This window comes from Alligator sinensis, unplaced genomic scaffold, assembly GCF_000455745.1.
Source record: "Alligator sinensis unplaced genomic scaffold, ASM45574v1 scaffold512_1, whole genome shotgun sequence".
In the NCBI taxonomy this organism is placed as follows: Eukaryota; Metazoa; Chordata; order Crocodylia; family Alligatoridae; genus Alligator; species Alligator sinensis.
In genome coordinates this window covers 1,679,831-1,704,573 of record NW_005842063.1, presented here as the reverse complement: position 1 = coordinate 1,704,573, position 24,743 = coordinate 1,679,831, and the positions used below count along the sequence as shown (strand labels likewise).

Sequence of the window (24,743 nt, the reverse complement as noted above, 5' to 3'; positions counted from 1 at the left end):
TGTGGGGGGGGGGGGGGGGGTGGAGAAATCAAACAACCTAATAACCAATAAGAGAGATAAAAGTTTTTGTATATATTCATGGTAACAAGGGACTGGAGACTGAATGTCGATCTCTCTTTATCACTAAATTGGCTAGCCAGAGTTTTAGCCTTCTAAATCGGTATGATTCTACAAGTGAAGAAAAATTAACACAGTTTATACATTTAAAGTATAAGATTCTGGTCACCTGCCACTGGAAAAGACATGTTAAAATTCTCCAATAAAAGTCCCTCCATCCTCAGGAGCAATGAAGAAGCCTGTTGGCAAACATGCAATACAGACCACTGACACGGGACAAAAGAAACTCATGGAACTGGAAAGCACTAAGTTGGGGGTGTATTTTCATGAGAATCACCAGGACACAGTGCGTCGAAAAGATCACGTCGACTTGTCTCAAGTCACGGGGGTGAAATGCTGAACACAGTCTGCTTCCAGGAAAACAAGCTGGCTCTTCTCTGCGCTGTGACAGGTGGGATGAAACTGCACTTTGGACCAAAACACGGTGCGTTCCAAAGCACGTGGAGTATTTAGCAAGCTCGCTTGGGCCTCGTTAACTATTACACAGCTGTCTCCCTCTGCAATTCTGCAGTAAAAATGAGCCCCCCAGCGAGGAGAGCACCGGGGTTTGAGAAACTGCAAACTATTTGTTGTAGCAGAAATATCTAAAAGCCAGTTACAGCTCTGGGCAGGGAGAAGATAGTTAAGAGCAAGATGATTTCATTACTTATAAAACCACAGATATTAGGAAATCAAGGAAGCTGTGTGCATGTAAAAGCAGTAGGAGACGGGAATCAAACCCACCACTTCAAGTAATAAATAATGTGGTCATAGCTCTTGTTCTAAAGCTTGTAAGTGAGAGCTCTCTGGAGGAATTAATTGAATTATTTTTAGCTATAGCAATGCTACCAAATGAAAAACTAAGCCCTTAATTCTAGAGAAAGGCAGAAATCCACAAGAGCAGAGAACAGCTCATTTGACCTCTATGTAGGTTCCACCATGGTCAAAATGAGTAAGTCCTAGTTAGAACATTTTACAGACTATCATTTCCTCACCTCTCCCAAGTTAAGCGGCCAATGGTCAAAACTGCTCTTTAATTACACTGTTGTGCAGCTCTGATTTGCTAACAGTTCAAATGCCACAAACGGACTTGCAAATACAAATGCATATAAATTAGGCAGAAGTACTGCAAATAGTAATGTACATAGTGCAGCCATGACAAAAATGACAACATTCAAAATGATGGCTGACACTGTGCATGTATATAGCTAGAGCATCAAAGTATACATATTATGTTATCAGGGCTAATATTTACAAAATACTAAACCATGGCAATGTTCTTGTTAGAAATTCTCCACACCATCAACCGTTCCTTAACCACCCCCAAATAATCCCTCCTAGGCCTTATACCTAATAAGGCTTTAATTTACGTGAAAGACATACTACAATAATAGTTGCACAAAATTGGAAAATATTGTCTAGCATGTTTACAAACACTGAGCCTCAAACCAAATGTTTCTAATGCACAAACTCAAAAAGATGCTTTTCCTTAGGAAGTACAAACATAGCCTTTTAATCACAGCTTCGTTATTGGGTTTGTTTTTTCTTTTTCAATTAAAAATCACTTCTCAACTACACGAAAAACAAAAGATATAGAACAGGTCCATATCTAGGGTATGTGTAAACAATACAGAGCTCTTACCTAAGAATTGTTATCCTTACAAAGTGAGGCAGGTGTCATCATGCCCATTTTACAGATCAGGAGACTGAGGCAGAGAGGGAAATAACCTGCCAAAGATCACTCAACAGGCCAGTGGCATTCTTCCAAGTCCTAGTACCCTGCCCCACATACTAGGCTTCACTGTGAACACAGGACTGGAAAGAACTTCCAGGGTCAGTAGGTTCAGTCCCTTGCTGCTGCAAGCAACCACAGCATATATCCATTTTTGTAAACAGCTCTACATCTTTTTTAAAGTAGTTTTTTGCTCCTCAACTAATATGAAAAGGCTCTTCAAGAGATTTATTCTGATGGCTAGAAATCTTTTAAATTTCAAGCATAAATTTATTCATGACGAGTGCATACCCATTTATTCTTGGGCAAACACTATGCTTCTAGACAGCAATCTCATTGCCCCTCAGCCAACATTTTGCTAGGTTAAGCAAGCCAGACTCCTATCTTCTCTTGTAAGACAAGCTCTCCATTCCCTGGACCATTGTAATAGGCTTTCTTTGCACCTGTCCCAGTATGAGCCTTCCATAGGAGGTCTCATCAGGACCTTATACCATAGCATCAAAGCTGCCTTTTCTTACAGAAAAATAACTCTTGTGGCACGCTCCAGGATCACATTTGCCTATTTCACAGCCCAATCACACTGGTGGCTCATAGTCATCTTATGATCAACCAGTATACCCAGGTTGGCCTTCTCAGTCATTTACAGATAATGAGCTCCCAGCAAAGAGAGGAAATTCTTATTAGCCACTGGAGTCCAAGCTCCCAGCTAACAGAGGAGATCCTTATTAGTCACTGGAGTCCAAGCCCCATTTCTATTCCATCTACTAGATGTCTAAACCTGTGCTGTCTTTTGCCCCAAAAGCATGTCTCACCTTAGAAGAGCTCCCCAATTCTACCCAGGTAGGTCCCTTACTCTGATATTCTCCGAGTGTGCCTCCAGAGCGCATAAGCACTAAGGAGGGAATCGCCTACAAAAAATGCTGGGTGTGACTGTTTGTACAAAGCCTTGATCCCCAGGTGTCTGACTTGCGGCTGCACATTACCTACCTCAATCATTTCACAATTCAAATCACTTTAGGGCAATTTGATTAAGAAAAAAAAAATCCAGATGCTTTCACTGAGGCTGGGCTGTGGAGGAGGGAAGGGATGCAAGAGACAGGGGCCAGAAAGAAAACATGCAAAACGGAGCCTGACTTTGTAGCCCAGAAGGGAGGGCAGTCCACTAGAAGGGAATTTCTGCTCCGAAAGGTACTTATACATTTTGCATTAAATAACTACTGGATAAAATGCATAAGCAGCACTGGGAGCAGAACTACGGATTCCCTGTTTTCCAAAGGACTGCCCCATGCGCTAGATCACAGATTCATGCTCCCTCTGGTTTTCCCTCCTTCTGGTTACGGTCTCAGCTTTACCATGAGGAATGGAAGATACCTTTCAAGCCTGCTGGTTACGGCACCTTCCTGGGAAGTGGGAATTCAGGTCTCCCACTTGCCTGACAAGAGCCTAACCACCAGCCCACTGGGCAAATGTGGGTGGATCTTCCTTCTCCACCACCAGAACTACTACTATTGCTGGTACCTCTTCTAAGGTGTTTACAGTTCAGACGAAAGGGTAGATGAAAAACAGCTGTATTATCAGCTTTTTCATGGACTTGAACAGGATGGATTAGAATTGCATTCAGAGATCTAGTCACCCAAAAGATATTATGCCTCACCTAGTCATCTAGTAAATGGAATAGGATCTGGCCTTAAATGCAAGATTTTGTATTTTGTACTACCGTTTGTCCAGTTTTTATTACTCCAGCCATTCCCATATGATATCCTAATTTTCCCCGGTATTAATGATGCTTTCTAACTCGGTCATCAACATATTTCATCAGCACACTCTTATTTTTTGTGTCAACATTATGAGTGGAAATATTAAATAAGGAGTCCCAAGACTGATCCTCAAAGACCTCCACTAGCAACCCATCTCCAGCACAATAATTCCCATTTCAACACTGGGTGCATCTACATGAGACAAAACCCGTGCTAATAAGCTACTGCGTAATGTTATTAGGCTACTGTACAGTAAACGTCACTAAAACTGTGTGCCGGTGCTACTCCACAGTGGCGCAAGTTACTGCACATTGATTTAGTGCCTGGTTCTCCAAGTATTAAATGTAATGCACAGTAACTCCGGTGCACAAATGAACATGTAGACACACTCATTGTTTCTTTTATCTGCCTTGTAACAAATCCCTTTATCCACCTCACAAGTCTTGTGTTAATCTCCTCCTTCTCTAGTTTGCCCAAGTCTTCCATGGAGTAACATATGAAATGCTTTGCTCAAGTGCAGGTAGAATCTACAATGTGCTCCCTGTCCAGAAAATCAGTAATTTGCTCAAAGGTATCATCTTGACCTGGCATAATTTACTTTTGGTGCACCCATGCTGCATTGTATCCTGTCCTCCCTTACCCTGTGTCCATAAACTGTGTCTAGCAGGAGTAACAAGAACAAGCTATGTTTATTTAGTCTTTCAGATATAATACACATCAGACACTTGCCTATCCATTTCTGGTCAAATGAACTGATAACTGTAATAGGATTGCCACAAATTAAGCCTTGCAGCCTCTTAAAGAGTGCCACTCCGACCCCATCCCTGCCCAGTCCGCTGCTCTTTCTGTTCCCTGCCCCCTACCTCCCCAGTCTGCCGTGTGCCACACACAGAGGCTGCCCATGCCACGTGTGGCACCTGTGCTGCAGGCTGGCCACTCCCAGTGTAGAGGAAGTAACACCCCCCACCTCACCACCACCTGCTTCCCAATCTAACCCCGCATAGGAGAGGCTGCGCACGCCAGCACTCTCGCAAAGTAACCACACAGTTGCTGACAAAGGAGATGGAACCAATTGAAAAGTACATAAATATTTGTAAGTATAAAATATAAAAATAGCGTTTTATCATTGGGATGGGATAATGGCGGCACTATTGAAACGCTGAATCCCTTGCTGATCTAATAATGCTGACAATTTATCGGGCAGTTACTAACTTGACTCTCAAGCAGGTCTTTGGAGAAGCAGACAAAGAAAGTCAAGGAACAGGACAGAGAGGGAGCATTCTGGTTCTTCTCGGACTATAAATACTTTATGAAAATCATTTACAAGCCATGGTAAAACGACATGCCTTTACAGGTGAGTTACTCCCCCCATTTTGTTAATCTAAGAGAAAGCTCTTGACATCACAGTTCTGATCAGCTGGAAGACGGCAGACTCTGTCATGAATCTAAAAGTGCCAATAAACCATATTTATTGTTAAAAAATACCATGCTAATACAAACAAGTCCTACTTGATTCTTAATAGAATACGGTAAGATTTTAAGAAAAAAATGCCTGTTAATATAAATGCCACAGGAAAAAAAATTGAAGTGATTTTGGCAACAGCCTCTGATCAGATTTACTAGCTCTTGGCTGAAAGCAATATTACATGAAAAGCACTTGTGTAAATTGTGCAAAGACTATAGTAACCTCAAGCTAAAATTGGACAAACTAAAGCTCTGTAGCTAGGAAATTAGCCTTACGATGAAGACAGTAATGTCAGAAAGGGAAAGAAAATGTTTCAGTTTATACTCAGCCTTATTTTTGTTTCTAATTCTATTGGCTTTTTCTGAATATCCATTTTAAAGTCTTTAAAAAAATTAAAGGCTACTTTAAATTTCTGACTTCCGGGTAGAAGAAAACTACACAATACTATTTTTTTCTTTTTAAAAACCAGGGCCAGAAGCATCAAAATGGCTCATTCTCCACAAACAAACACACATACAAATAGAGGAACATCAAATTACAGATCTGTAACATCAAAACTAGCAAGAATGGCCTGGTTGGCTTTTCTGTCCGAGTCCCTGATTTGAACACAGGCTCTGGCATTTAAAGGAAAACACAAATTGACAGTGCTTTTAAAGATATATTCTTCAAACACGTTATACTGCCATTTTGCCTAATTCCAGAAGGTGAAACTTTGCCACAGTTCCTCTAACAAGTAAAATACTGGGATTAAAAAGTAGAGTTGCAACGCTTTAAAAAAACCTCCTAGTCAGAATCAGGGCAGTTATTTTCACTTGACTTGGGTTACTGTTTACTTGGAAAACATTAAAACTGGACAAGAGGTCATGAAATCACATGAACTTCCATTTCTTCTACAGCATCCAAATGTGTGACAGTCAGAACTTACAAGTTCATAATATTTATTTCAATACATTCTTATAAAGTTTCCAATCCCCTTCAAGAACATAAGTCATGCTAATTTCAACATACTGATGATATAATAAATTACAGGAAAGAGCATTAGATAATACTCCATATCGTATCAATTCAAAAGTACATGGAATCAATAAATGAGAGATGCAACATACCCATAATGATACAGAAAACTTAAATTTAAAATAAACACTTGTCCTTTCTGATATTGTTTTGGAAGACCAGAATCCTATTTTTTCCAGCTATCTGTTGTAGCAAAAGTTGATGCCCACTGTGGCAACTTTCATTATTTGACATATCTTTTTCATTAAAAAGATCTCAATTTAAGATCTAAAAGTAACTACTGAGTAATTAAAAAAATACCACTAGACTAAAGAACACGCAAACAAGTGGCATGTAATTTTTTTCAGTTCATGTGGAAATAACAATTTATGTTAGTCTCAGGATTCCTAATATGAGCAAACAACATTTCCACATATCATCTCCATGTTTAGGGTTAGATTCTCTCCAATCCTGTGGCCCTTTTGCATTAACATAATAAAAACTCCTCTAGAAACCAAGCATACAGCCAGCCTCAGGAGTAGAGAATCACAAATAACTTGTCTGCAGCCCTTCTATTCCACCTGCTCTGTTCTCCCAAACACGTGAAAAGCTCTGCCCAGTGCATGTAGAGTACAGCTGAGAACCTACGTCTAAGTATTAAACAAATGCTATTATAGGATAGATGAATAAGTACTGATCTTTAGTGATTCTGTAGTCTATTTTTACCATCTGCTGCTATAAATGATCTTAACATTATGCATAAAGAGTATTAAAGGACAATTTCTTCTTTACATGGGGTACATATGTATGTATGAGAGACAGCAAGTGCAACGCATCATTATTTCCTTTCTAAACTCTTTTGTCTTCTCTATTCTAGAAGTCGTACCTTCCAAATTTGCTCTCTATGCCAGAAACAAAGGTATCTGTCTAATTTTCTCAGTACCTGCACCCATTAATGGACTTACCTGTTATCTTTAGACAGTACTTCTACCTTCCATCACTTTCAACAGGGGAGGCAGAAAAGTCCCTCACATTTTATGTTATACTAGTACTGCTCAAGTTATCATGAGTGAAAGAAGGCCAGTGTAATAGCTCCCTGTAAGGCAAACCCTCTTGACTAAGTGGCTGTTTTTGTGCTACTGAACTCATGGCACTTCCTCCATTCACTTTAGTGGGAGCAAGACTGGTCTTCATAAAACACATCAGACAGTAACGATCAAACTCAAAATCTTCCCCCTGCTCCATGCCAAGTATATGGGAAGAGTAACTTTAGTAGGGGTGAAATAAAATACAAGAGAGCTGAAAGATGGTAAGTCAACACCAGAAACTTTGTGTAAGCCATGATCCAATCCTTCATGTTTTTCACGACAGTGAAAAGATCACTTTAATGTTTCCAGCAACTTTACAGTGTAAGTTCCTTCCAGTTTCATACAGACTGCATATCTCCCCTCTTGCCTTTTCAAGCAGAGAAAAAACAGTTACCACCTTTGATTCAAAAGCTAAAGCTAAGCTGCAAATGGTATTATCTTTCTCTTTCTCACAATAAATTCTATATTTGGAAAGATAATACCACAACGATTTTATATTTTCCTTTCTTTTTTTTTTAAGTGACTTAAATTATATCACAGTTAGGTGGTTCTCTATAAAGCTTATATTAGTCACTGGAAATAATACATAGATCCCAAGATATTCAACATTACTAACGTGTTACTGTATACAACAAACAAGTGACAGAAAACCCAGAGAGGGCAGCATATCCCCAAAACCTCTGTCAATTAACAAGTCATATATGCATCATTAAAAGGCCTTAGAGTTTAAAAGCTAAAATTCCCAAAGGGATTTGAATCCCCAATTCCCAGTAAGATCTGTTAAGTCAGTGTCCTAAACCCCTAGTTACCTTTGATAATGCCATCCAAAGTTTCTAGCACATTTCAAGGAGTCTCAAAATACAAGCAGATGTAAAAAATACCTAGCAGTAGTCTCTATGTTTTCTCTTTTGCTAAGCCGATGTTGTAAGTGGGATTGTTAATAAGCACAGTGAAATAAATTAGGTGTCAAAGCATCCCCTTGCATTTTGTTAGCTGGGGTTACAGCAGGTGCTAGTATCTAAAATGGATCTGGCCCATGAAGGAAGCCCCTCCATTCTTTGAATTAGTAGGTGAATAATCTCCAAGCACCCCCCACCACCAGCAGATTAGTTTAGGGTGATAATGAAGGGGCAAGGGTACTGTACCTGGTGATGGGCAGGTCGAGGCCCCGCTGCAAACTGAGGAAAGGCGGGAGAAACAAACACAAAAGGAAAGGCACAAAGAGTCAGAAACACCACAACAACAACCAAAATGTCACACTCTATGCAAAATAAACCCACAAGAAAGACCACACACAGTCAAAGCTTTGCTGCAGGACAGTGACAGACAGGTACTAAGATATAACAGGTTAACACCACTGTAGGATAGTGTGCTGCCCAAGAGCTGGGAGAAAGACAGCCAAAGCTGCTAGTCATCTTCAAGGCACACTCCTGAATAAGTACAAACATTTACAATACACTCCAGAGAAAAAGCTTAAATACTAAGTGCGGAATATTTAAAAATTATGGCAATGAGAGATGCTTAAAAGTGGTTCGACTCCAACTCATTCTGAAGTACTGGAGAGTGTGGAGAAGGGACAATTCTGCTTATGCAGCAGATAACAGTCAGGTAGGCACTTCTAATGTCTTGCAGACTATAGAGAATACATGAGTGTATCTGCAAGACAAACAAGACTAATTAACATTAATGTGCCCATACACAGTGCATTTCATCTTTGAAGCATTTTACAGACATTAACAAAATAACCCTCTCTACCTGATTCTATGGTAGGTCCATAATTGTTTCCCCATCCTATAGCTGGGTATGTGGAAAAAGGGAAGTTAATCCCTGATTTGTCCAAGGGTGCAGGGTATATCGACGGCTCGTTTCCAGGACCATGCTCACTTTACTAGACCACTTCCCACCCTTTCACATTACACTAGGGAAATTAATTCAGAATTAACATGCTCGATAAACATTTAAAGCATTTCTGGTAATTAGCTGATTGTTAAAATATAAATAAAAATGAATGCAAGAAATGGAAAATACAAATAAAAATGAAAAGGTATCTTAGCAGAAATCAAGTTAGCTATTTAATCCCTTAATTCTCAGGATGTTCAGCAGAACTATAATGTTCCTTCTAATGACAACAGATAATCTATTGATAACTGCTCAAGTACTTAGAGCGTGTGTCTACACGTCGCCGTATGGCGACAGTGTTACTGCACCGTGTTTCAGTACTTCCTTTTGGAAGTACTAAAACAGGGCACAATAACCGTCTGTACTGCGCCATATGGGTGGCGCACGCAAAGATCTCCCCGCTACGTCGTCGTAGCAGCATGCTGTAAGTGGGGAGCGCACAGCTACAGCGACATAGCTAGTGATCACATGCAGACTCACATGATCGCTGTCACCATAGCACCCACAGTCGTAGCGCCATAGGGCAACGTGTAGATGTGCCCAGAGTTTATGAAACGAGATCCAACAGTGAGTTTTTAATCACAGCAACAAAATCACTAGGCACTTCTGTATGGTTCTAGTTTTCCCTGCCAATAATGTAAGGCCTAAAGGAAAGCAAGCCATGCAGTACAACTCTGCTAATGGATAGTGTACTTGCAGAGACTGATTTATAACACTTTCTTCTCCTGTGCCACCATAGGTTTTAAAACAGGATTTAATAAAGACCATTAAGGGGAGAGAACGGCACCTGTTGGTGAAGTCTGTAAATATCATAAAACGCATCCATGCCAGGTAAACTGTTTCATAGGTAACAAAGGCTTCCAGCTATTAAGTTTTTCTTCCCATAAGTAGGAAAAAGAAAGGGGTGGGGAGCAAAATGGGGAGGAGTTTAGTTTACAGCCCCATGTCATTGCTACTTAATGTTCCTAACACTATCATATACAAGAGAAAGAAAACATAACCAAAACCAAAAGTATTCTCTAATCAAGTTTTTTTTAAGACTATTTAAAATTGCCTATATTTAAAATGTCCATGTAGAAATCTATACCATGATTTAATCTACAGCCTGCACTTGCTCCCCCTAATATCTTCTCAGCATTACAGATGAATAAGAAATAGGCTATGTATACCTAGTCTATTTCTAGCATAAGACTATATATCAATTCATAAACTATAAACAGTTCTTCCTCTCTAAACAATCTTCTCTGCAACATTTCCACTAAGCCTCAGTTTCTTGAAGTGAGCAATTTCAACTCATCGGAACAAAAAACTAAAATTTCAGTTATATCACCAACAGTTTACAGAGGCACCAGTACACAACAGCTTCTACCCATCTCCCAAACCTTTATTTGTAGAGAGGACAGTGGCTTAACTGATCCTTCTAGCCCAGTGGGAAGTGGTGACTATGATGAATTTAAGAAGGGAATACATTAATTTCAATGCAAGTAAGTTTGTGCACAGGAAGAACTCCTCAAAAGCGGTCTGGGTTTTATTTCCTCCGTCTCACGTGTGACAAAAAAGGGTTAGTCTTCCCCTGACATACAGAGGGCACCAACATAAACCTTTCCTGATGGGCTACAAGTTCTATGTTTATCCACCAAAGAAAGAGGAAGTAGTAATTTGTTTAAAAAACACTACAAAAGGTAACTGTGGGATGCAGAACTCTAGGTTGATCAACATGAGATCTGAAGTACCTGTCTTTTCACTGTGCCACAGGCGAGTTTTATTTTATCAGCTCTAAAATAAGAGTTGGAAATTTACATCTTATGAACACTGAAGCCAAATATATATTCCAGGAGTAAAATGTAATACATGTTACGAGGAAAAATAAATAAAATGAAACCTCAAAGTTAGTGAAAAAAATCCCCTAGTCTGTTTTGCACTGGTCACCATTGGCTATAAAATTTTAGAATCCTGGTTGATCAAATTCCTTTTGGTAGCTGTAAGCAACAGAACAAACTGTAGTCACTGCTGGCTCAGATTAAAAATAGACATTTTGTTTTTTCTTTCAGATGAACATAGTAGATATAAAGGAAAACAGCCTTCTGTGAAAACTGGATCCCCACATGCTTATTGGTCTTGCTCACAAAACCTCTTGTGCACAGCTGGCAACTGGGCATGTTCTATATGTCGACAGTGATCTGGTACATTGCACCAAGTCATCTGAAAATAACCACTTCTTATGGTTTAGTACAGCACCTACTGGATACCCTTCTCAGACTGTGTCTTTCAGCACATCCTCCAGGTTGGACAAAAATGGCTTTTAACTAGATTAGTGATGAGGGCTGGGACTGACAATACGAAATGGGAGTAAACTGTTAATTATACTTGGGCTGACAGTCTTAAAAAAAAAATCTTTCCCCAAACTGGAACTGAACTTTGATGTTCTAGGTATCAAACAGAAATGACACTACAAAATCTAGTGGGAAATTATATGAAGCCAGCTGGATTGCAAAGGCAGCTGTCCAGGAAAGAACAGAAAAGCCTATATTATGCAATTGCCAATGGCCCTTTAATGCATAAATAGAATGGAGTAAGCCTTGGCTGCTCCAAGAAGCCCTGTTAGGATCACTTTATTAGTGAAACAGTCTATGTGTCCTCACCAGCTGAGTGATCGACTACACTACACTATGGAAGCCCAGGGTGGCAAAGGAGTTACCTTGCCACCTTCCTCATCCCCTCGTTACCCTCCCCTCGAGTACAAAAAAAAAAAAAAAGTAAAAAATAAGAGTAAATAAAACCCCAGAACAAAATGCAAGAGTAGGAGAGGACCAACTAGTCTTGCATTTGTTTTGGGGGTGGGGGGGTGGGAAAGGTGTAATGAAATGTTATATGTGCGATTTTTAGTAATGGGGTGATAATGGTCACTAGCAGAGCAGATGGAAAAAACTGCATATATCATAGTTGAAAAAATAGTTTATGACCACAGAAAGATGGCTGACAACTGCAGGCAAATTCCAGCTCAATATTTCCTCTAATAATGGGATAAAACATCTATAAAATTTTATAAATTTTCAGATAATTTTTCTGAGTGTCATTCTTGAAGCGTAAACCCAAATTCTTCCTATCTATGTTGTGAAAAATCAGACCCTCCCAAATCTTTCTTTCATCATTTTAACCTGGCAGAAACTGCCACGGTATCTCATGCTTTTAACAAAGAAGCAAATCAGTGCATTTCTGTAGATCAGCCAACAAAAAGATGTGGTTAAAAAATAAAAAATAATAAAAAAAAAAAAGAAAAAAAAAAAGAAAGGAAAAAAAAGGCAAAAAACTCCCAAAACAAACCCAAAACCAAAAGGAACCAAACAAATGAAAAAACAGTGCCATAGGCACAATTGCCTGCAAGAAGGAGTACAGTTTGTTATATTGCTTACAATGCAGTATTTTATCCAGCCTCTTCCAGCCAGGGACCTGTAAACCGGACTCTGTTCCAAAACCTTCCTCCTCTTCCAGTTGTCTGTGCAATGTATTGGCACTGTTCTGCTGGGCTGTCAAGAAAACTGGTTTAGAGATGCGGCTCTTCAGTCAGGTTTTGCTCCAAGTTCTAACCATGTAAATTTACTTTTGCTTTGCAACAACTAGAGATAAAGAAGATGATTGATTATACTTACTGAGAAAAGATTTTTTTTTACCATCAATAGCCCATATTACTGATTAGAATTTGGACTAATGAGTTGGGAGGTCTCTGTCCAGTTACAAACACGAAGCTGCTCACACCACAAAAACACCATAAAAACTGGCATTAATTGGCGCTCTCAGCACAGAGGTCAACAAGCTTCAAAGACTAACTTTTCTCCTAGAGGTGACGCTTCCAAAAGAGGGGTAAGGTACACTGATAGGCTTATATATGGGGGAAGCTTGCCCTGTACTATACCTTTTATGCGGATAAACGGAAGACTTCTATCTCAAAGGCTTCCAGGTGCCATCCTTCAGCAGCATTCATCTCACTCTAAACAGAGAAGAGTGCTGGGGATGGTGCAGTGATTTCATATGTAACCAGAGTGTTATGATGCAGGTAAGGTAGATTCACAAGAGACACGGGGACTGCTGCTCCCTGGGCTAGCTGAGGCTTTAGGTAATGTGGAGATGATCTATCCTGCTTCCAAAAGTAGGAAGAAGCAGGTGATGCTGCAGGAGAGCTTCCTAACATCAGGAGGAACTGCACTATAAGCACAGATTTCCCAAACAAGAGGCTGGTTGAGGGAACCAAAGTCCTACAACAGCAGAACAGTATTACAATATGCAAAAAAGAAGGTTATGGAGGACAACAAAGTCCAAAGTTTGAAGACAAGGGGCTCATCACAAAAAGGTTTTGAGTCTAAGAAACTCCATATTATGTTGCATGTACATACAATGATCTATTAAATGGCTAGAACTGATCCAGTGACACTGGTTCAGAAGTACTGTTCCCTGGGCCGCTGGAGACTGAGTGCTGCGGTGGAGATTTGTAGTCATTTACTGATCTTTCTTTGTTCTGTCACTTTATCAAATATTTCTTTAAAGAAAAAAAGTGAGACAAAGAGAAAGACTGATAATGAATCTAAGTTCTAAAAAGAGATGAACTTGAACGCAACTACTAAAAATAAATCAAGCAATTTGGAAGTAGATGAGAATCCCTCCGTCGTTTTCTTTTCTGAAAAGCTACTTTAGAAGAAAGGGTCTAAAAATGCAATAAGGACTTGCTATTTGGAACTGACTTCCAGAGGTCAGTAAAACACTTTTCAGAGAACTGGTAAGGTACTGTACACGCACACAGACACACACGAACAAGAAAGAAAGGACAGAAGGTAGAGCAAACACACGTTCCCTTACCGGAGAGCGCGTTTGAGGCTGTGTGTTCATTGTTTGAGGGGCTTGGGGGTACACCAACGTGGTTGGAGCTGCATTCTGTCCTGAGGGGTACGGAGCCTGCCAGAGAACAAAAACATGTTAATATGTCAAATAATTAATCTAGAGAAGTAAATTAAAGTCACCAATACACATTACTGGATGGACTGGTGATTACAGTTGAGATAAGAACCACAGATAGACAGCCCTCGTGATTACTGCTGAGAAAGAGAGGGATTCCTCGACTATTCAGATTAGACTCCTACTAGTTTATCTATATGGCACATACAATACCACATTAGTTATCTTAAAAACCTCAGCCGAGGAGACGATAACAAAGAGCACATATTAACTTAAAAATACTGTATTGTTTGCATCTACTGGCATATGTACTGATTTTAATTCTATTCTGAACAAAACTGCCAGGAAAACCTGGAATAGTAATGTATGATTGACAATTGCTCCAGAATAATGACAGATGACAAGAAACAAACTAGCATACAGCTAACACAAATAATCTTTTTAAAGTTTTCAGGAGACAGGCAGGCACATGGGGCTGGCTGGCCTCAGCTGATGTGACCTGTCATCCATTTCACTGGAGCTATGAGAGAGGTAGTTAGCAGTGTTAGTCTGAAGTTGAGCAGAAGTCAAAGGATGAACATGAGTTCATTTCAAACAGAATGAATCAGGTCTCAGTAACGCCTGAAGCACAGAAATACTACCTTTCAGAAATAGTGTTCATCTTTAAATAGTACTGCATTGTTCTGATTATAAGTACTTTTCTTTACCTCAAAGAGAACCATAAAATCTCCTAAAGGCCACGGCAGTTTGGATCCAGGGTTTTAGCTTTACATGCCAATTAAGTCTGAATCCAGAAATGCGATTCAAATTTGGCCCTTTAATAAGGGTCTGCCATTGTTTAAGTCCATAAACGATTTCCATTTGACTAAAGTATTCACCTTGCTATACAGTCCCATGGAGTTTTAGGGTAAACACAAAAAGACAATATGATGAGCCTGGGCAAAGTTATCTTTGGTATAGATGATGCTCTCTAAGTTTTATTTTAGTATTTTCGGTGCATTTAACCCTTTAGGTCCTTTCTCTGGTTATCCAATTCCCCCATGAGATTCTACAAGGGAAATAGTTCAAGGCCTTTTCTACAGACAACAGCTTATATTCAGGGGAAAAAGCTGCTTTCCCCCCGCCTAAAACATAACCTCAAAATGTAGGGTCAACTTATATGTAGGGTTAGTTTATAATTGGAACAGCACGGTCTATCTAAAGATAAATAACATTTTTGAAGTGCCTTGCTTTGCTTGCATGTGAAGTTACCATCTATTCATGCTGCAAGCTTCAGTTACTCTACAGGAGCCAACCTGGTCTCTGCATTTCATATTCTTTACACTGACATTCAGAATTAGATTTACAAAATAATGAAGGCAACTTTGTTTCAATCCATTATATGACAAATAAAGGAGGGTTCAAGTATACTAACCCTCAGGCACATCTCAGAGCATCTTTGAGTTATACAATGCTGCATTTGATTTGACTAATCAATTTTTAATTATCAGACTAAGTTCTATGACTAAAATTAAACAAATGTTAATTTCTTAAACATGTCAAATATATTAACTATATTATAATAAGAAACCCCATCAACAATGTGCTATAAAATAGGCCTGACAGTTCCACTACTCCAAAGGCAGCACCGTGCCCTGGTACACAACGATCTAACAGTCTCAAGATCTGCTTAGGCAAACTGAGCAGGAAGTGTTGTGGAAACAGCACCAAGTACCAGAAGAATCAGTACTAAATGCCTTTCAGCCAACTGAGTCTGAAATAACACTGTGCTAACGAGCACCATCAGGCCAACCAGCACTGGCTAGCTTTCAGTTGCGAGGCAGACGGTCTTTAAAAGATGGGGATACATCCTAACATAGGTTTTAAACAGGAGAATGAATTAAAGGGATTAAAGAAGAGTCATGGATACAGCCTGAATAAACTGAACTGGGATTAAGAACAGCACACATTCTTTTAGTAAAACTCTCTAAGGTAGATATAGCCTTTGAGCCACTTCACTGGCTCCCATGCACTGTACATTAAATTCAAACTTCCTGACCTTGACTCATGTAGCACTTACGTACACCTCAGGCTTGGTCTTTCTTTTGCAATCACCTCCCTGCTTGCTCCGCTCCAGCTATGACATTACCCTTGATCTAGGAATCTTTTCCAGACTTCCACCGGGGTTTGGGAAGTCCTCCCTGCCTCACCCCTATCCTTACCTCACAAATAAGAAAGAAATAAAAACCCTCCCCGAGAATTAAACTCTCTCACAGGAGAGCCTCGAAAATTCAGAGTGAGCCAAGCCCACCCCGTAAAACAAAAGAAATAAAAGAAACAGAACTAAAGATTACAGTGTGTTTATGTCATAGCAGAACTATGGGCTTTGCTGTCACCCCTCTATTTTCTCACCCATTCCCATATTTAATTAACTTGTAGCATGCCAAATTTGAACTATGCTTTTTGGGACAGGCTGTGCTTTGCAAGAGATACCTAATAATACTAACACTATTACTACAGAACAATTCCCTCTCTCTTGTATCTTTCATAAAGAGGTATTAGATTATCACAGCGAAGACCTTCATTAGAAGGGGCACACTGTTAGGCACAAAAAGGCTAGTTTCTCTGTTTTTCTTTACAGGAAAAAGGAGCAAGATAAAATGTTAAGCTGCTTTTACACCTCACAAAGACTGGCCTGGACCAGGGGCTTCAAACACTTCTTGTGTAATTTTTCAGCCTGGGGTGAAGTCCCTACATCCTCTTCTAATCATAAGCTAACATGAAACATACAGAAATGTATTTAATGAGTCTGAATATTCAGCGTCTGAAGCAAGTAAGTATTCCTTTTTGGCTCAGGGGGCAGTGGGTTTGACTTCAAAATAAGGCAACACCCATCCCAGACATAAGACAAGAAACCTTCTTCTGCAGCACTTCCCAATTCTGCTGTCTCAGATCAAGTTCAGATACTAACTCTGATCCACTAGTGAATGAATATCTTCAGTGACACTCAGAAACACATATTAACTTGCAAGTGCTCCAGTCTTATTAAACAATGAAGAAAACAGGATTTTCTACCACATTTCTGTATTGCTCAGAAGTCAAAGAAATGGCTAAAATTGCACCTTTAGTAAAAGTAAGTACGTGATTCAGAAGTGATTGTACAGTTCCCAATTTGTTCCTGAGTCTTTGCTTTGCTTTTGAAACTGCATGAAATGCATTTAGCGGTACAAGAGCCTCAAGCATAGGGCAGACCCCGTATTCAGGGGCACAAGCCATCTTACGTGACTGAATGAAATGCTGGTAAAAATTATACCAGTTTTCATGAAAGGTGTATTCTAACATAAACCCCCCCTCTCTCCTGAATCCAAATCATCTCTCAACAAATACACATACCAGGGTTTAATGCCCACCTGTAACCAACCTCTATGCCAGTGGTTTTCAATGCTTTTAGACTCCAGGCACCCCTCGATAGGCTTAAGGCACCCTTCAGAAAATGCCAGCACTTCGTTTTCACTTGTTTTCTGACTACAGAAAAATAATACAGTGATTCTTCAGTTGCAGAAACTCAGAAAACCTACAACATATCAGAAGATTTTTGATACTAGGGGTTCCCATTTGAAATCTTTGGGTTGATCATGTAAATCATGTATGCACACCTAACAGTGCTAAGACTGTGTGGTCCCCCAAGGCACCTCAAGAGAATCTCAAGCCACCCCAGGGTGCCATGGGACCCTGACTGTGAATCTCTGCTCTATGCCAACCCACAAAATATATAATTAAGTCACTTTAAGCAGCATTTAAGAAGTTATATAGGCATTCTGATTTGAAATGCAGGACCCCTTCTGATGTACACACCTTTCCCTGGGGCCACAGCTGCTTATGTTGATGTGCTGTAGGAAAGTGGAGAATGGCTTTGGCAGATCATGTTGGTTAAACATTCGTGCTAGTGTCCCTGCACTCCCCCTGCCCCAAGCCACTAGATTCCTCTTTGGCATCTCTCATAGCTTTCTTCTTTGTCCCTCAAGTCCTTTTTCTGGCAATCGTGCTATCTCCCCAAAGCAATGCTTGCATCCTGGCTTATGACTGCAATTCTGACAAGTCTCCACTACTGCCCAGGCCTCCCACTGGGATAGGTTAGACCTTCTGATATTGATTCATCTCTTTAGAGACAGCAAGGTAGATACACATTACTCCTTTAAAATCTTTTGGTTGCTTACAGCAGAGCAGCCAATTAAAGTAATTTTAAAAATATGTATTTAAAAAGCAGGTTACCTTCACTGATGCCAGTGCGGAGCTGAATCAATATCAAAGATCAGTTGAGACATCATATTGTGGAGTCTTAGGGAGGGGGCACAGGCACCACTCCAGGATTTTGCATGGCCTGTCCAAAAAAAGGACAGGAGGGGAAAAATGATGGTGGAGCAGGCAAGCAGCATAAGCAAGGACCCAGATGAGGAGACAGAAATCTAGGCTGATGGCACATTTTGATTAACTCCCACCAAATTAACTGGCATAGGGATTGGAAGTGAAAACTACGGTAGGTTAAAACAAGGCCCCAAACCTTGAAACAGCTGCATAAAAAGCCCAGCAGCTAAACTACTAGTTTTGCACAATGAAAATAAAACAGAGGTGACAAAACTCTACCAATCCCACAAAGTTCCCCATTTGTTCTGCTCTTCTCTGTAAGAAACATTTTTCGCTTCTTCTCCCTCCCAATCCAAATGTCAAAGGTAAGATTTCTACCTGCTCTAGGGATTTCTAATGTGTACCTCAGCACCAATATGCGGTGGAAAAACACAGACAGCATAGCAATTTAGGAAAACACAATGGCTCCTCTACAAAGAGGTGAGTTAAAGCCATACCACAAGCCCCTGTGAGCTCTGCTACCCCACCATTACTATGCTCAAGTTACTTACAGAGGCTCCAAGTGGTCCCCAAATTGTCCAGAGCTGATTTTTAATTTACCCAGGTGCTTGCTCTTCTAGCGCACGGGTTCTCAAACAGTGGACCGCATAGGTGTTGAGGGGGTGGGGGCTTGACAAATACTCTGGTGGCTCCAGTCAGTGCGACAGACACTGGAGTGCTCTTGCTCTGTACATGCTACCTCCGGAGAAGGAAACAGCAGAGCAGTTGTGCCACTTCCACTGCAGAGAACGAACATCCAGATCTAAGTGGAGTTATCTCCACGGCATGTCTGACAAGAAGACTGTACAGGAAGGAGGAAGGCTGTGAGGCTGTGCATGAGGTTGGGAAGACTGGCTAGGGGACAGGAGCTGAGCAGGGAGTTGCGGGATAGGAAGGGTGTGCAGGGGGATATGGGCTGTGGGGCAGCAGGTAGAGGTAGACCATGAGGAACGGTGGGATTGAAAAGGTTGAGAATGGCTGTTTTAGGAAACTACATGGCCAATACCCTCCAGGTGACTTATGTCTGGCCAATCTTTATTTATTTATTTATTGAAAAGGGCTTGGTTTAGTCATCAGCCCAACAGAGGCAGTTTGGGTCTAATGTTGCCCTTTGAAGCCCATTAGGGGATGGCAGGCATGCAGAAGAAGTGCCTGTGACAGTAATTACTGATGGCATTCATTCAGAAGCCAGCTGGTTAGACACCCATGTCACTCGCAGCAGAGGGCAGGGCTCCTGACGATACTGAATTGGGTGTTTGGTACTCCCACAGTGTCTGACAGCAGAGAAAAGTCCACAACAGTCATTACTCATCCCCTTGCTTTCATTCAAGGGATTTTCTGACTCCCATTTGCTCCCCAACCAATGTGTTAGAAAAAGATAATTTGTGGGGCAGCTTCAAGCAGCCTTATCTACACCCCAATTGCCTAATTTTGCATCTAGTTTCTGTTTGATCATTCAAACAACACTGTGGTAGGATCTCACTCTGTCCGAGACTAGAGCCTAACGGGTTTGGATACCAGTTTGTAGTGGACTGACTGTTAATTGAGTGCATTTCCGGCTAAGAATTAAGCTCTGAGGCCCAGTCTGGAAGAAGGGTTCTTTAATCGGAGTATAACAATAACCTAAAATTTGGATATATATATTTCTATATAGATATATTTTATATCTATATATATCTATATATCTGTTATACATAACAAAGACATTTGTGCCTTTGAAGCAAAACTACAGCTAAACAGTAAGGGGGAAGTGGGGAGATTAAAAGGATCGCACAACACAAAGCATATATTGCCAGGAATAAACTCTGAAACAATTTAAAGACCTTACAATGGGCATTTCTAAGTCTAGTACTCAGGGTAACCACCTTGCTGAAAAGTGATGCCAATGTTAATACTAGTGGTGTACGGGCCAGTGCTGGCAAATATATTCTAATAATAAATTTGTTTTGATACTTAATGTTACAAGAACCACGCTTTATTTAAATAATTAAGTGTATGTATTAATCCTAAAAAGGCTTCTTGTAACTAGTACGCTCTTACAAAGCATGGTGGAAAATGTAACTTGTTGGTATCTCATGCATTCAGTGGATACCTGAAGTGTGAGGCTCAGAAACAGATGTTGACCTAAGATGATAGGTTTATTATGACCGCTTAGCAAGGACAATAACTATTACCTGAACAAATGTATTCAGCTATTCCATGGTGACAACGGCTTCTTACTCTGCAAACTTTCTGGATGGCACAAATTAGGTTTCCTTTAAACATTTATCTGTAATTAATTTTTCTCTTTTTAGACTTTTTTTTTTTTTTATGATTTTGGGCACAAGGTTTATATATAGCATCAACTGTATGTTACTGAAAACTTTAAAATGCCAAACGGAATAAATCATCATGATCCACAGCTTTTCAGACAAATAAGCTGATTAAAATTATTACGTATATTGAAGCCTTCAGAGAGTTCTTCTCTGCCAGGCACCTAAATAGGTGCATGGAGTAATTATAATCATATTCAGTCACACTGGGAGACAGGCAGCTTTTATGCACTGTGGCTGAAACTCTGAGAAAGAGGTGGACGAATAAAGAGAGCAGTGATGAAACAAATTCAAAATTCCTTAGAATACATTATTGCAGAGGAGGAGGAGAGGAAGCAAATATTGCTGCATATAAGGATGTTGGTTCATAAGCATGAAAATGATGGCCTTGAAACCCCTGTAGCTCTGCAATTACAGCACCTTGAGCTGCGGTGGAACGGAGGGCTGCTGAGCAGGTCCATTTTCTAATCAGAGCAATTTGCCTTCCTCCAAGTATTCTACTCTGTCATTTCACTTCTGAAATGCGACTCTCTATGGAATAAGGAAATAATATTTGAGTGTTTATGTATCCAAATGACTTGCTAGTGAAAACCCTCGGTGACTATTTTCTGTGTGGATTTTCCATCTCGATGCGACTCACTTTGCCAAACAGCGAAGAAAGTTATTTTTAGATTGTTACTGCACTCGTTAATAAACACGACGCCTGCTGTGTAATGTGACTCCCCCAGTACTGACTGTACTGGGAATAAACAGGCAAAGCACACGCATCAGACAGGGTCAGGAGAAAAAGCTGAGTCACACTGCTCCTTTGCTTCCTGCTCACAGCAGCGCGGGGAAAACAGCTCTCGGGGTACAACTGACATTAAATCCCCTAGCAGAGAGGTGCTGCTCTGGGAACGTATGGCCATCACTAGCCAGCGCAGTGCGCTTCAGAAGGAAGTCACTTTGATCATACTGTTTCTTGATTCCTACGTCGACTATGGAAAGTAACAGGTTCATGCGGTTCTATATTTGCAGGAGTGACACAAGGACGTGCAGTTTTAGCACATGACCGGGAATAAGGAGCCCTATGTTCTCCTCCTACCATTCACAGCATCTGACGAAGCCAGCCGCTGCTTACGAAAGCTTATGCTATGCTGATTTAGTTTGTCTAAGGGGCAAATCGACCCTGCCTTTTGCCTGACTTCAGGTCACAATGTTTTTGACACTCTGGATTCTTATTTGAAATCTCTGGACGCGTCCAGATGAGCACAGACATGGTGCTGCAGACCTGTCTGCAGTGCTACACAGCACACGTGCAGGTGTTCCCTGTGCTGCTACTTTGCAGCGCAGGGGGTGTTTTTTAGACCCCGAGAGGAAACCCACGCCAAAAAAAACGAGGCAGTGCACGGCAGCAGCACATGCTGCCCAAAACTGGAGCCTGGCTGGCTGGGTCCATGCTCCAGCTGTCAGCCAGGCTTCCTGCTGCAGGAGTGCCACAGCTGCAGGTCCCTGAGGTCCTCAGGTCCCCAGGTAAGGCTCCTGGGACCAGCACAGTTGCTGGCCCCAGCCTCCCCTCCTCCATCCAGGGTAACCTGCTGTGGACCAGAGCTCGCATGGCATGGGTATTCCCTGGGGACAAGTAGCTGTGGTACAAGGTGTGTCGCTGTTACCTGTCCCTGGGAAAACACACGTTCCTGTTTGTCTTGATCCGTTTTCTGGGTTTATTTTGTGAATCATCTGTAGGTATTTGTACACCTAACCGTGAGCCCTTAACATCAGTGCCACAGTCCTTGAAGGACCAAGATTTATTTAGAGTGGTCTGTCAATATCTTGTATCTTTTTTTTATACTATCAAAAATGTGAGTGATCTGGAACCAACTTGCAAGGGAAGTGGTGCTGGCTCCTACTCCGGGGGTCTTTAAGAAGCGGCTTGATGCCTACATGGCTGGGGTCACTTGAGCCTAGTTTCTCTCCTGCCCAGGCAGGGAGTCAGACTTGAAGATCTACAAGGTCCCTTCCGACCCTACTTCTATGATTCTATGACATTTTAGCAATAGAGAAGAAACGGGTTCTTTTAACACAATCTGTTGAATAATTCTGCTCTAAGGAGAGTAAAAAAAATGGCTCAGAAAATAAAATAATTTGTTATATAAAATGCCTCAAATATTTAATACTTTCTCAGCAGCTCACTTGCAAGTTATTCTTCTAGAGATGTTGAAATCAGCATTCAGATCAGCAACACACTGACGGCAATGAGATGCTAGGTAATAAAATTAACACATGGAGATGCCTATTGCCAAAAGTTTACAAGCCAATATTTTTAATCCACAAGATGCTCCAGCAACTTTAATATTATCCTTTAGTAGTATCTTTTCATAGATTTTTTTGTATTATTCTGACTATGCAAAGTCCCATTAAAACCAATGGTGCAATTATAGTAGTAATTTCTGTGAGGTTTTGCTGGTTATGTAGATTAAAAGGTCTTTCGGTTCTAGAAAATGTAACAGCTTTCAAAGGGGAGGCTGGTCAAGTCAAAGCTGACAGTACAAATACTGTTTTCAACCAGTGTCATTTGAAATTGCTGAAATGTGAAACCTTGCAAAATGGGAGTAAACTCTGTGCATCTAATCCATTATGCAGCTTCAAGGTTTTGAAATGGCAAGACAGCAAAGAATAAGAGTACTGTGCGCATTCTGAAGATTTCGGTAAAACCTAAATTCACGGGCCTTTTCAAATCAGTGCCCTCCAAACAATGCGTGTCAAGGTTACCAACCTAACTGCACTGCTGTCTCTTCTTGGAGTCTCAACCACACTTAGCCCAGGATCTAGATGACAGGCCCTTGGCACTTCAACAGGTCCAGCTGGGTTGTGGACCCTGCTGGAGGATTCCCTTCGGGAGCCTAAGACAGCAGCTGATTCAAGTGACTTGAAGCAAAGCATTATTTATTTTTTCATCCAAGGATACAGAACAAACAGGGGCAGAGTTAAAAGCAAAGAAAAAAAAAAGGATCCTAGCTGTGTATTTCCTTATCAAAGTTTCAATTCTCTCTGTGTAGCTTCTGCGTATCTAGAATATTCGCCATCTCTTGAGTACAGAGAAACAGCCTGCACTGCTTGCCGCATATTCCCTTTGCATCTAAATCACATCTCTTCAGCCTGGAAGCTTTTTCACAAGTGTAGAGCAGCCTCTCTGGTCAGCTGTTCTATCCTCTTCTGTCGACTAAGCTCGATAAGGGTTTTATATACCCAGGAGGGCGTATATGGGTTTAGTACCATAGGCTCAGCCTTAAGGAGGAGTCAAACATCCCGGCTTGAATAGAACCAACTAGATAATTTCACCTCCAGTTGCTGGCACAGCCATTGTCATCTTAATTCCTTTGAAGCTTCTTAACTTGGGCTGTCAAATCTGTGCCAGAGTTTCACCTTCCTGATGAGCTCTTTACCAGCCCTTTACAGTCTCCCATGATTTAACTATATGGATATAGTAGGAGTGGCCACAGGCAGCCTCTGTGCGTGGTATTCAGCAGACTGGGGAGGGGACAGGCAGCACGGCAGGAGATACAGCAGGAAGCAGAAAGCAGACTGGGGAGGGGGAAGAGAGCAGAGCAGCAGATCAGGCAGGGAAGGGAATCATAATGGCACTGAAGGAGGGCATGGGGCTAATTTGTTACCAAAAAGGTTGGCTCCCATTGGTATACTGGGAGGTATCTTTCTTGGCCCTTCCAACTGTATTTTAACAAACCACTGCTGTCCTTGCAGGGGCAGGGCACTGACAGTACTCTCATCCCCCCGCTTTATACTTGTGGCAAGTTAGGGTATTCTTAGTGTTTTGGGGCAATGTGTCTGGTAGGTTTGCAACAGGGTTGTCAGGTTGTCTGTGCAGCTCCGGGGTCGGCAACCTATGGCCCATGGCACAGATCCGGCCTGTGAAGAGGCTGAACGTGGCCCACAGTGGTATGGTCCAGCCACAGCAGCGGAGGATGCATCCCCATGACCCTATTGCCTGCCATGTTCAGTTCTCTGTGACAACAGAGGAGGTAACTGCATGATCCCAGCACCTGACTCTCTATTCCCTTTGTAGCATCTGCT

At 41.1% G+C, this 24,743-nt stretch overlaps 1 protein-coding gene across 26 annotated transcripts in view; it reads right to left on the bottom strand.

The window, feature by feature from the left end:
• Positions 1–24,743, bottom strand: part of EIF4G3 (eukaryotic translation initiation factor 4 gamma 3) — a 172,118-nt gene that overhangs the window by 77,137 nt on the left and 70,238 nt on the right. For 12 of the 26 annotated variants that reach the window (XR_003093961.1, XR_003093962.1, XR_003093963.1 and 9 more), the window contains 3 exons: positions 13,882–13,977; positions 12,444–12,557; positions 8,277–8,309 (listed from right to left, as the gene is read on the bottom strand). The exons of 3 other annotated variants lie outside the window; for them this stretch is intronic. Coding sequence is in view for 20 of the 23 variants with exons in the window: in XM_025203615.1 (XP_025059400.1) it covers positions 8,277–8,309; positions 12,444–12,557; positions 13,882–13,977 (243 nt within the window). In the remaining 3 variants the exon portion in view is untranslated. Of the gene's footprint in view, positions 1–8,276; positions 8,310–12,443; positions 12,558–13,881; positions 13,978–17,366; positions 17,482–18,921; positions 18,934–24,743 lie in introns of those variants that run through there. 11 more of the 26 variants (XM_025203621.1, XM_025203618.1, XM_025203616.1 and 8 more) reach the window with 7 other exon arrangements.